Consider the following 12544-nt stretch of genomic DNA (forward strand, 5'->3'; position numbering starts at 1 on the left):
GCGAGCTCAGGATCCACCGCTCGTCACCTTTCACCAGTGGAGAGGGGAGTAACGTTTAGGGGGATTAAAAGAAAAACAATCTGGAAACACCGTCAAAGAATTGACGTGCGGGACGCGGATGTCTGCGAGAAACTGTAACTATCAACTGCGTTCAGAGGAAACTCGTGCGAACAGTCACGAGTCCGCGGAAGTTTGTGTTTACTGATGTTATAGTAGCTAGCTGGTTGGCCCTGTTAGCTTGTTAGCGAGGAAGGAATGCTGGACTTCACTATTCACGACTAGCACAACTTAACGGGCAAGTTGGACAACTGACATTTTGCGGGTTATGTCTTAACATAACAAAAACCAGGTTTGGCAGTTATTGCGGTTAGTTGCTGATTTGGTCAGTTAACGTTAGTGTGGGCCACAAGCTTTGAATCTTGCGGGTTCGTGTCACAGTCAAACTGCACTGATACATGAGGAGAGGAAACGCGTATTAAGACGCGATATTACAGGTATATATAACTCTATACACATACACATATATATTTGCACTCATCGCTATTAAACATCCAAGTGTTTCCCCCGTCTTAGCCGCCACGGATGACCTGTAGGCTCGCAGCATCGGACCCGCGACCCGACCTCTCCATCGGACCCCGTTCCTCGTCTTCAGCCGCGATGGGCCCCCTCTTCAGCTAGTGCGACGCGTGGAAACACTCTGCAGCCCTCTCACCATGGGCGGATGTGTGGGGAGATACTGGGAAGGCTGGGAGGACACACAGAGCCGAGGCCCGTACAGGAACGGCGGACGGGGAGGTAAGAGGACAGCGTGTGGACACGTGAGAGGTGCTTCGCCAGGTTAAATCATAACGCCACTGCTTGTGTCTTCCACATAACGCATTTCGATGCCATGAGGCATTGCGAAATCCTGCTGGCATTTCACAACTGTCCCACTTCAGACTTACTTGTCTGTATCGCACAACGCAGCGAGAGGTGGATGAGACTCCCTGCATCCAGCTGCATTTCACGCAGATGCATCACAAGTGGCCACTTGTGGTTGGGTTTCACCCCGTTGCTCACCTTTTTGTTATTCTGTGGACAAACGGACTGCTGCCAAACAGAAGGGCAGAGGACTGGTTGGTGCGTGCCTCTTGAATGATCAGTTTCCATTCATCTGCACTCTCAATGCACGTAATGACTTTATCTGCATGCTCAGGGTGTGTGGAATGACTAGATGTCAAAATAAACAGAAAATAACGCATACGGTCATTGGTTGGAGTCTGAAGATGCACTCTTCATTTTTAGACTTTTAGACTGTGTGTGTGTGTGTGTGTGTGTGTGTGTGTGTTTACACCAGTAGGCAGCTTTTTGGCTGCTTTTTCTTGATGATTTATTCATGTCTTTTTTTCCCCCTAGTCACTGCTTTCTTATTTTACCAGCAGACAGTTTACGGTGTCACTCTCCTGCGCTATTTAATTTGAGCACCTTAGATTACCTCTACGGTGGCAGACCCTCTATCAACAGAGATTACAGCCAAATTCACCCACACTTCTACGCCTACATTTGCCTGACATCTTGCATCTGTACCGAGCCCTACAACTCACTCGCCCAATAATTTCAAGCACTCGCTCTTAACCCGACAACGGCATGCTTGTTGGACCAACTGCTATTTTTTTTTGACCAAGCAGGAGGTTGCCATTGCTCTAAGTGGCAACGCCAGAGCCAGAGGTAATATTGATTCTCAGGGAGTTGCTGATACGTGGATTATTTACATCGGGGAGGTTGCGTCCATTAGTTACTTACCTTCCCGGAAGATAGCATTCTTCCAAAGATAAACACTGGCACGTTCCCACATTTTTGTTCTCTTCCACTTGTCTTTGATACTGCCGGTGGAATTTGGATTGCTGCTTCAGCACTTAGCGAGAGCAAATGTTACATGTGCAACCAGACTGAACTGAAGGACGCAGACCGGAATTGGCAGACGTTTCTGAATCTCTGCATAGTTTCGACCCAGACAACAATGCAGATGATATTGCTTATCGTTTATTGGATTATTAGAGGAGTAACAGACCTGCAGCAGGTTTATGAACTCTGTTATAATAAACCAGCCATTATAATAGGAAACAACCCCGAGGCCACTTCTGAGATGTGGCCAAATCTCTGCTGGCGGTCAGTAAGGTGGTCAATTATATTCCCAGAAACTCCAGCAGTTAAACAATTGCAAAAGATATTGCTTCACTCAAAAGCAAAATGGCAGAAGTGATTTAGTTGGCGACGAAGTTCCCTTTTGTAGTGACTGTTTTATGTCTGGTACTCATTTGGATGCAGGTTCTGTCCCCTTCATTTCCTCCAGTCACTGATGGAAAGTCTTTCAGTCTGCCCTCTTTCCAAATTGTCTCCAGTTTACATCAGAAGGCAAGGACGTTTTGGAGAATGATTCCAGCTTTGGGCATTAGTGTCAGGGATTTGGATGTTTCTCGCCTCCGGCCGCATGGCTGTATTCCAAAACGAACATCTGATATAGATTTCTTTTTCACAATAAGACCTTCAAAATAATTTGTCTTTCTGTGTTTCCTGCCAAAGTGGCCGTCAGATAGACTATTTAAAGTTCAAGACTTCACAGCCAAGGTTCCCCAAGCTTTGGCAGTGGTTTGTGGTTATTTCCCACCCCTGATTCGTATCAACAGACACTCCCTTCTGGGCCACACTTTGAATGAAAAAGAACAAGTCTCATCATGCCCCGCTGCTTCACCGACTGGCTTCTCTAACGGGACACAGCCTTCCCTGTTGGACACACCCTCATGCAGACAGACTGAAACACAATAGCGTATGTAGTATCGCTACAGTAGAGGTCAATTTATTTCAAATCTGCCCTAACTGTAAATTCCTTTATTCTCCTTCATAAAATCTCTCTTTGACCACTTTTCCAAATAAATGAGATAAAGAAAAGATAAACTGGGCTGTTTCAGTCAGCTGTAATGACCCAAAAGTACATATTCTGCCTACACTTATCACGGACAGCTATTATGTATTCAGGGTTATATTTCCTCACCACACACACGTTAGAGCTTTTACTGACATAGTTGTCTCAAACATCACTTTTTTTTGTTTAAAAAGACTTTTTTTTTGTGTGTCACTGCATCTGAGGCCACGTTGGCTGGCTATCGGTGGCAAAAGCCGTTTGTCTTCCTCTACCTGACGTGTTTGTTTTATGTGAATCCTCGAGTACATTTAGACGTGTAAATTACGCCAAAAAAAACAAACAGTGGTTGAGAATAACTTTAAAGTACAGGCTTCAGATCACATCGCCAGAGGAATTAAAAAAAAAGAAGGACAAATGTATCCTCTAGGTAGGAATATACTTTGGTAGAACAGGGTTGGTCAACATGTCCACTGATTTTTAACGGCTAAGATATTTACTCTTTTAGAGCAAGTAGCTGGTGATGCTGGGTGCACTATACAGTAGAAGCGGTTGTTGGTATTAGCGAATGGTGACAGAAAATGTAATAAATCAGTTTTTCTCTGTCCTCTATGACAGTCAAATTAAATATCTTCACATGTTTGCCTGTTGGAAAGAAAGGAAAACATTTCAAGACATCACCACTGGGTTTTCTTACATGCATTAATCTGCAAAAACATGCAGAAATCTTTTTTTATCGACCAGGCCGATAATAGCTCGCTGATATTCTGGTATCAGTGTAAATATTGGTGATTCAGATTACTTTGTTTGATAGATTCGAACACAATTGAAGTTTGATTTGGCACTATGCACACAAGAACACGCAACAATACCCGACAATCTGACATTGGCGTACAGAATCAAAGATTGAATGATATCTTTAAAGTGATTATGAAACTGTGTCGTCATCATCACATTGTTTGATGCCACGAGTAAGCAATGACCAGATAATAGTTTTCCACTGTAAAATAACCCACCCAGTACATGTTTCCATCGTAATGCGTTAAACACATTCAAGGAAGCCTCATCAACAATGTACCACTGTACTTTTAGTGGTTTTGAAAAGCAGTATGGATCCGGCTGTCAGGAACAGTTTTGCCCTTCAATAAGTTACGCCACAAGCTTGGTTTTGTGAGACGTTGGATGTCTTTGCTGGGGCCGAAAAACTTCTTTTCCCAGACAGGTAATCCTCTAACAGCCTCCTTTGCCTGTTGGGTGTGTCGTTGTGTTAGCGTCCTCCTGACATGTGGCACAAGGAGGACACGATGAACCTCGTACTCTCAATATGACGCCTGTCTCGTGTCAGCCGTTTTCCGTGAGCCCATGCTGGATGGAGACACCCGGCTCTTGCTTCACGCATCCTTTTATGCATTGCGCCATATCTCTGTTTTGGTGCTCTGGTTTGTTGAACCACTTCCTTGTTGTCGCGGCTCGCTTTCTCCGCGCTGAGGCACACTTGTTTGCATAAAAGGTACAAATCCTTTTTAAATGTTTTGATTTCTGCCACTTGTTTGTGCAGCGTTGTCTTATCGTGCATTCATTCCAAGTTCAACTTACTGAACTGATTACTCTGTTTGAGAAATCCCCAGTTGCAGGAGGGCACAGTGACAATACATAGCAGGACAGACACAAATCAAGTCTAAAGAAATCGGAGGCGTCCTTCAGCAGGAAAGGCCGAGGCTCCTCTGTGTATCGTTTCTCTCACTGTATATAAACTGTGGACTCTTAGGAAAATAGATGTTGCGTTGCCGGTCTGAGCTCCGAGCGGGAAGTCATCAAGACACTACAGCCGAAATCCCAGAATGGCTCACAACGCAATGTTTTTCAGCCAACTTTGATCCCCCAACAGAGTAGCAAGACATTTTATTAACGTCACGTAAGGCTTGAAGTAAAAAAAAAAAAGAGGGAAAGGGAAAAAAGTTGCCCATGAGATGAGAGCATGGGCACCAAGTCACAGCTGTATTTTTTACATACGCGGCAAAACAAACACTAACCTATTATTTAAAGGATTAGTTTAGTCTTTTGAAGAAAAAAAGTCTCATACATTTACATTTTAGCAAATTAGCTTCGTTAAAATATAAAGTATGCAGAGGTGGCTGTTAGTTCCTGTTTGCAATGTGTTGCTGTACATACTCGCACAGCCAATACTTGAACTGCTTTTAGATCTGCAATCGAGCAAATCGTCAATAATGAAATGAACCGCGAGCTGCATGTCACACAGTTTGAGAATATTCAGTATTGTTCATGTCATTTTTGCCCCGAAACAACATGAGAACACACGCACCTTGCCGATGTTGTACCTGTACCTCTTCTACCGTCTTTCATACGGACCACATTAGGATACACGTTGTGCTTTAAACCCAAGTCGTCGTCTTTGGGGACACCACATGTCCATTAGCACTTTGGCTGAGTGGTAGTGACGAAGCCCCCTCTGCTTCTCTCCAGGTGCTAATCCTTCACCACCCCGTGTCCTCTGAATTACTCCTTCAAAGCCGCCTGCCCTATAAATAATTAGTTTGAACAGAAATCCAACCTCTTGGATGTGTGCTGTCTCCTTCATGCTCCTCTTAATTTTCCATCCCTGCACTCCTCGGCGAGTGGCATCTCTGCCTCCCAGCCGTCTGGAAATATAAAGTTGGACTGGTTCAGAGCCGGTTTCTGAAAAGTGCTAAAGATGTTTCGGGAAAAATAAACAAAAGCATTCAACTTTTTTTTTTTGCTGTTTAGACTGCTGAATGGCAATCAGAAATGTGAGTTCCCTGACCTGATGCGAGAGTGTAGTCTTTGTTTGCGACCCTCGGGTCTCCACTAATGTAAGTGCTCGACTGGCGTTAATATTGAATGGTGGGTAACAATGGTACGGTTACGAGGAAGATCCAGGCCACGCGGCCTTCATGCATATTGCAAACACTGAATGACCTAATTTTAGATTAGTGTGACGTACGTAGTGTGTCGGGTGAGGTGTGATGTTCGCCGTCTCTGGTGACTGCTCCGTTTAGGATATAGATATATTTATATATTTTTAAATCCTGTTTGTCCCCAAGAGTCTCCGGGAAGCGTGGACTGTACCACTGTTTTCTGCTTTCGACTACTCCCTTTTCCTCCCCGTCGCAGGACGCAACGAGCCTCTGAAGAAAGACCGTCCCAAGTGGAAGAGCGACTACCCGATGACGGACGGCCAGCTGCGGAGCAAGAGGGACGAGTTCTGGGACACGGCGCCGGCCTTCGAGGGCCGCAAGGAGATCTGGGATGCCCTGAAAGCCGCGTGCGTGGCCTTGGAGTGCAGCGACCACGAGCTGGCCCAGGCCATCGTGGACGGGGCCAGCATCACACTGCCTCACGGTGAGGACGGACAAAGACGTGGCCCTGACTCATTGCTCAAATGTCTGGGAAAAAAAACGCTGTGTCATGTTTTTTCTTTGACACCCTTCTCCAGGAACCCTCGCAGAGTGCTACGACGAGCTGGGGGGACGCTACCAGCTGCCCGTCTACTGCTTGGCGCCGCCTGTCAACCTCATCTCAGAGCGCAGCGACGACGACCCCAGCGATAGCCCCGAACCCCATGTGGCGCCCAAGAAGGAATTCCAGCTCAAGGTACTGTGACACAAGCATCTATGAAGACTTACCTGGGGGCGTTTTCTCGTTGAATTTGGACTTCTATCGCTTGTAACAAATGCAAAAAGGTCGTTAGAGTGCCCATGGACACATTTGTTCAAAGTAACCAACCGAACAAACTCTGTTTTAGTTGTTATTTATGTCTATATCGTCTCACAGCGCTGCTAGTCAGTATTACCTTACCGTTTTTCACCTCTATCCCCTTTTTTTTTGTCCGCTACAGGTGCGACTGTCTACGGGCACGGACCTGCGCCTCAGCGCCAGCATGGCCGACACCATCGGGCTGCTGAAGAAGCAGCTGCAGGCGCAGGAGGACATCGACGCCGCCCACCAGCGCTGGTTCTTCTCCGGGAAGCTGCTCACGGACAAGACGCGGCTGCAAGACACTAAGATCCAGAAGGACTTTGTCATCCAGGTCATCGTCAACCCGCAGGCCCTCCAAGGCCCTAAGCTGACACCCACAACCACCACCGCCGTCGACACCCCCGCCACCACCACCACCACCACCACAACTGCTGCCGCCACTGACCCCGCCTCCTCGTCCGCGTCTGAATGACCAAGGACGCAGAGGATAGACGGAGGGATGCCGTGGTGGGCGCCACACACTTAAAGACCAGAGCTGCCTCCCATTGCTGGATAACTTATGCTTTTTCAGATCGGCTACCGTTGTGGAATCAAAATCGTACCGTGGAGGGACGAAAACTACTTTAGGGCAAAACATGAGGGAGAAACTCATGAAAGTGCTGCTCTCTTTCATCTACCATGAGTCATTGTATTTGTAAGGAGTGACTCTTTAAGTGAATCCAGTCGCCGCTCGAACTCTGGAGATCCTCGTCCGCTTGTCTCTGTGAACAATCTCAAATTAAAAGCAGAACTTCTTGTCACGCTGGTGTGCAGCCTTTTCGACCACATACAAAATGTGCACATCGTGTTGCAGACGACACCTTTGTCCCCTTTTTTTTTTTTAATCTGCACTAATGCTAACTAAGTGCCAATGGACGAAATGCGCAGGTGTTTGTGTCGGTTCTAAAGCACATTTCTATGACGCCCGTGGACTCTGCACTTCTTTTCTCCTCCACAGAAACGGGAGGGGAAGGCAGATAGTGAGATATTAAGACACCCCCCCCCTTTTTGTTATCGAGGAAACAATGTAAACTGAGCTTTTTTGCACATTTGAAGATTATTACTATACTTTCATGGTAGTTTGTGTGCCTTCTACGAGACGAAACAAAACAAAAAAGGTTAATGTCCGGCAAGACGCTAGTTTTACCGCTAGGCTAAGCCTTCTGTATTTTCTTAGATTCTGAAACTCTTTGATCAATCCAAGCTATAACTGCTGCCTTTTTTTTTTCAAGGATTTCATGAATCTTAAAGACAAAACATTTGGCGTGCCGGTGCTGGCGGGTATGTGTGCGTGTGTGCGTATGTGTTTTGGGAAAAAGTACTATGTGTTTGGATGACATTTCAGTTTGACGTAGCTCACAGAGACGAGACTGTTTCCCTGGTCATAGCTTTGCAGTAAATCATATCATTTTTGTATCGAAAAGAAGAATTGGTCTTAAAAGCTGCATTGTTGACCACTTAATGACCCCGCCGGTCCACTAGGGGGCAGCAACACAGCCCTGATGTATTCAGTTGCGTTGCAGAGGGCTCGTCGATCTTTTTCTCACCACCCGATGAATGTAACAATCCAGTGTTCATTTGCCTTTTTGACCCCTGACTCTCTTCACCAGCATACAGGCGACTACACGTTTGTTTTTACTTGGGATCGGTGAACCAAAACGACGAGGAGCGCCGCAAAGCCCCGTAGACTCGCGTGTCGCTCCTCAACGGAGCCGGCGGGACTAGCGCCTCGCACAGGAAGTCATTGGTCATAGTGTTAATATGAAAAAAAATCTCTTAAAGGGACATTATGATTTGAAAGCATTAAAAGTAGACGAGTGACGGTCATCACTTTATTTTATATATATATATATATATTTTATATTCAATGTTTCCTTTCACTTTGCATCCTGTGAGCACTGTACCGCTGCATAGACGTCAGACCGTGTGCGTTCTTCAAGGGGAGCGACGCCGTTGGCGCCGGCGCTCCAGACATTTGGTGACGGTTCGCTGTTCGCTTGAGCACAGACATTAAAATCGACCACTTTTAGCGTTTCTTATATTAGCTGCCAGGTGAGTTCTTCAGGTAGGGAAGTGGCTCAGTGGGACATCGCCTGGATAACAGGATCGTGACATTAGAACGAGAGGGTGAGCTTCACTTCTTCATACAGTCTTTGGACAAGCCTTTGTGCCCCGTTCCTCAGTTTGCACATCGAGCAGCGTCCGCCTCTCGCCCGTATATAGAAGCACAGCTCGCCGAGGCCGTGACTGATCGTTGTTGCGCAGCAGACATAATTGTTTTGAATTGCTCCTCCAGCGTCGTCGGCGACCACAGCCGCCGCAAGAGGAAAGAAACACAAACACAATTGCCTTGAATTTCGTGGCGGCTCGTAGCCAAAGCTCCCTTTTTAGGCCTGACGGTCTACGCTGTAAAACATCGTGGCTACGGTCACACTGCAGCTCAAATTACACAGTTTAAATACCCCCCCCATCACATGTGTACGACATATCAGATTGTTTTGAGCACTATGGACGTAGACGATACTGCAGTTTGACTCCATGGCAGCTTTTCTGACACAACTGAGGAAACGGATCACAAATTCTCCCCGTTTTAAACTTTTACTAAGTAGTTTCAAAGATTTTTTTTTTGAGGGGGTTCAACTCTCCAGATAGAAAATGTAAAGTGTTAGGGTTTCCAGTGGCTCATCTGAGCTCGACTCCCATTTCGGTGCTGGAATGTGTCCAACATGAACTACACGTTTTTTAGAGTTACAAAAATTATTCTATTGAATTTGTGAAACTTTTTACATGTTATATTTTTATTGGACTTCTTGTATTTTATATCTTACCATTTTGTGAAACCTTTTTGAAGCGTAAGCGACGAAATTCATTGTTTTCTTTTGTTAAATTGCACAGCTTGAAAGTTCCTCCTATAACTTTCAAAGAAGGGAATTCAAACTGCGTGTTTTTCTGTCCCAAAGAGCAGCGAAGCAACAAAACTGCTTCTCTGAACGACTTCTGGGTCATGTGGGCGTCACATCTGGGTTACATCCCAGAATAGAGATTCCAGGTTGAGCATCCAGACCTGCTTTGTGGACTGCATCCTGTACCGTGTTCCCGAGTGTGTAGCTTGATGTGCATTGTGTTGATGGAGGGGACGAAATCAAGCCGTCACAGTGAAACCTAACTGCAGCAAATGTTTAAACACCATTTCAAATGTCTCTTTTCTATCGGAGCGGATCACAATCGCCCTCTCGTCATTTCTTCCTGTGGGGATGTTTCTTAGCCGTCGTACACAAACTTGAATCAGCATTTCTCTCCGTATGTGCAATACTTATAGACGTAGACCTCACATCCTGTTTGTTTTTGTTCTCAACAGACTTCATCGAGCACCAGCTACGAGTATTGTCAAAGAAATGTCTACAGGTTAGAAAAAAATATATATAAAAAGCCTGGTATAATCTGATGTCAGATAATCGGCCGCCTCCGTCGGCTGTTTTTTTAAAATAATGTTAAATGTGTTTTTTGTCACTTTTTTGAAATGTATTTTAAGCTGTTGTCTCCAGAGGGGCTCCTGCCTTTCACAGAGTAAATATCTAAACATGAAAATAAAATGCCTACGCAACTTCTCTTCTCCCGGCGTCCATTTAGAGCCTCGCGGTTGTCGTCGGGGGGGGGGGAAAGCCCCGCCGACAACATTAATCTCCTCGCTATCTGTCGCTCTGCTTGCTTCTGAGTTTCCACTCGTGTCAAACCGTGAGGTGCAACATGTTTCCACAATGTGAAAGGGCTCAAGGAACTTATGGAGGTGCCCCTCCTTAGGAAACCGCTCATTGAGGGTTGTAGCGAATCTCCAAAACAAATCCCTTTCCCACGACCAGTTTCATCGGATATTCACTGAAGAGGGATAACCTTATGCTGTTCCCTTTTTCACATGCTGTGGAATAGATGAGAGGATTTAGTGAACAATCAGCATGAACAATCAGTTTTATGAACCGTTCACATCCGAAATAAGTTGCCAGAAGCTCCACCTCATATCTCCTTGTCCACCTTGTGTTTGGATGGAGTGGAGGAAGTTGTCCCCAACATGTAAAGAGCTTTTTTTTTAGCGTGCTGCATATGGCGCCTTCAGACCGGGTTGGGGTGCCTTTTCCACCTCCAGTTAACGGTGAATGGAAAGAGACAGAAACCACAGCCGAGCGTAGAGCAGCTGTTACTTCCTCCAGCTGTTTTCTTATCTTACCTTTTCTGCTCGCGGGCCTCGGAAGCCAGACACTTGTGTTGACTCGGCTCGCTTAAAGCTGTGAATTTCACTCCAGTGTGTCACCGGCAATTCCACCTCAGCTGTTTTTACTTTCTCCTAAGCGACAGTTTATCCCACTGGCACAACCTGCCAGTTCCACTTCTCAAAGACTAAAGGGAAACTTGTTACGATTCACAACAAATAAAGCCCCCACATGTTTTAAAAAAGTTCAGAGAAGACATTAATGCATAGTTTTGACCCCTCCCACCTCATAAAAACCTGAAGTAAAAGTGCATTTAGTAGCTTTTTGTGGAGCTTCCCTCGTGTCTTTCTTCGTTAACTGTTAGTTTTGGTATTCTATTGTTTTCCACGGTCGGGAACAATGCAAACAGAAAACCGTGAACCATCACTGGCCTGCAATCATTAGAATGTATGCGCAGTTCTTGCACATGTAAGACTTGACTTTCTTTTTTTGAATTTTTTTTATGGTACACGGGTGGAACTGACTTGCATTTGAAGCTCGTTATAAAAGCCATAACAGGCCGGGAATATTTATTTTATACTTACATGACAACCAATAGTGCTCCATACGTCTGTTCTCTTTTAAGAACTCAAGTTCCCAGAAGGCACTGCAGTCAGATAAGTCTTTCCCACAAGAACATCCATAGAGCTTTCTGTTTCTGAAGTCTGCTTTTCAAAATGTCTTTCCAGGTGTCTCTGTATTTAATCGTGACATGGATTTGTTGATGATTATTGACACCCGCAATTTATTAGGCAGATTATTTTGTTTTCAATCATGTTTTTAAACCGTTGAATAAAATTTAGTGTGAAAAAAAAAAAGCATTGTCTTGTAATAATTCTCCTTTGCCATGCTTCCTCCAGATTTAAAGGAGCCTGGAATAAGTTCAAATGAGTCATAAAGTGGCATACATTTGGATTCAATTACTGGACTTTATTGTTGGGCAAATCTACACGCAAGAAAAAAAAGTATCTTCACCAGAAGATGGCGCTCTGCTCCTGCATAAGTGATAGTCGTGGCAGGAGGGAAGGCATGGTGGGAACACACAAGGCGTTGTTTGTTTGAACCTATAACATATTCAGGCAGGAATCAGATGATTTACAGATGTGTGTTCCTTGAAGACAGCTTTTTTTTCTCTCACAAAGACAAAGTTTTGTAGCTGCAGGTCAAGGCTTATGAAGTGAATTATACCACATGTGCTGAGCAAACTGCTCCTACATTGCCCAAAATGCTTTTGACCATGTCAAAAACAGGGTGTGTGCTTGGTATCGGCAGTCAACGGTGGTCTTAAGGGGATTATAAATGTGTTGTGGGTTGCATGTGTTACTCATAAGCAGAAGTCATCAAGCCCTCAACGTTCACACTGTTTTATTCTGTTATCTGTGTAGCTGAGGCTTTCTCTCCACGTTTCTGTAGGTGGCGCTCTTTCCAACCTAGATAATTACAACGTCTGCTGAACTGTGGTGAGCCTCCATGGTTACAGTCACGACCAAGTTTTCCTTCAGTTTATAATAAACGTACTAAAACTGTTAAATCCATCATTTCAGTCGGAAAGGCAGGAAAAGGCCTTTTGGACATCAGCTCAGCGTTCGTAGTTGAGCGTGGATCCACTGTTTACTCAGTAGTT

At 45.1% G+C, this 12544-nt stretch overlaps 1 protein-coding gene across 1 annotated transcript; it reads left to right on the forward strand.

The window, feature by feature from the left end:
• Nucleotides 1–13: 13 nt before the first annotated feature.
• Nucleotides 14–7437, forward strand: ubtd1b (ubiquitin domain containing 1b). Its single transcript, XM_068582679.1, has 5 exons — nucleotides 14–494; nucleotides 574–795; nucleotides 6053–6280; nucleotides 6375–6532; nucleotides 6777–7437. Exons 2-5 carry the CDS (start codon nucleotides 714–716, stop codon nucleotides 7107–7109), a joined length of 801 nt encoding a protein of 266 aa, XP_068438780.1. The 5' UTR covers nucleotides 14–494; nucleotides 574–713; the 3' UTR covers nucleotides 7110–7437.
• Nucleotides 7438–12544: the final 5107 nt, after the last annotated feature.

This window comes from Clinocottus analis, unplaced genomic scaffold, assembly GCF_023055335.1.
Source record: "Clinocottus analis isolate CAN_PGR_092001 unplaced genomic scaffold, fCliAna1.0.p SCAF_19, whole genome shotgun sequence".
NCBI lineage: Eukaryota > Metazoa > Chordata > Actinopteri > Perciformes > Cottidae > Clinocottus > Clinocottus analis.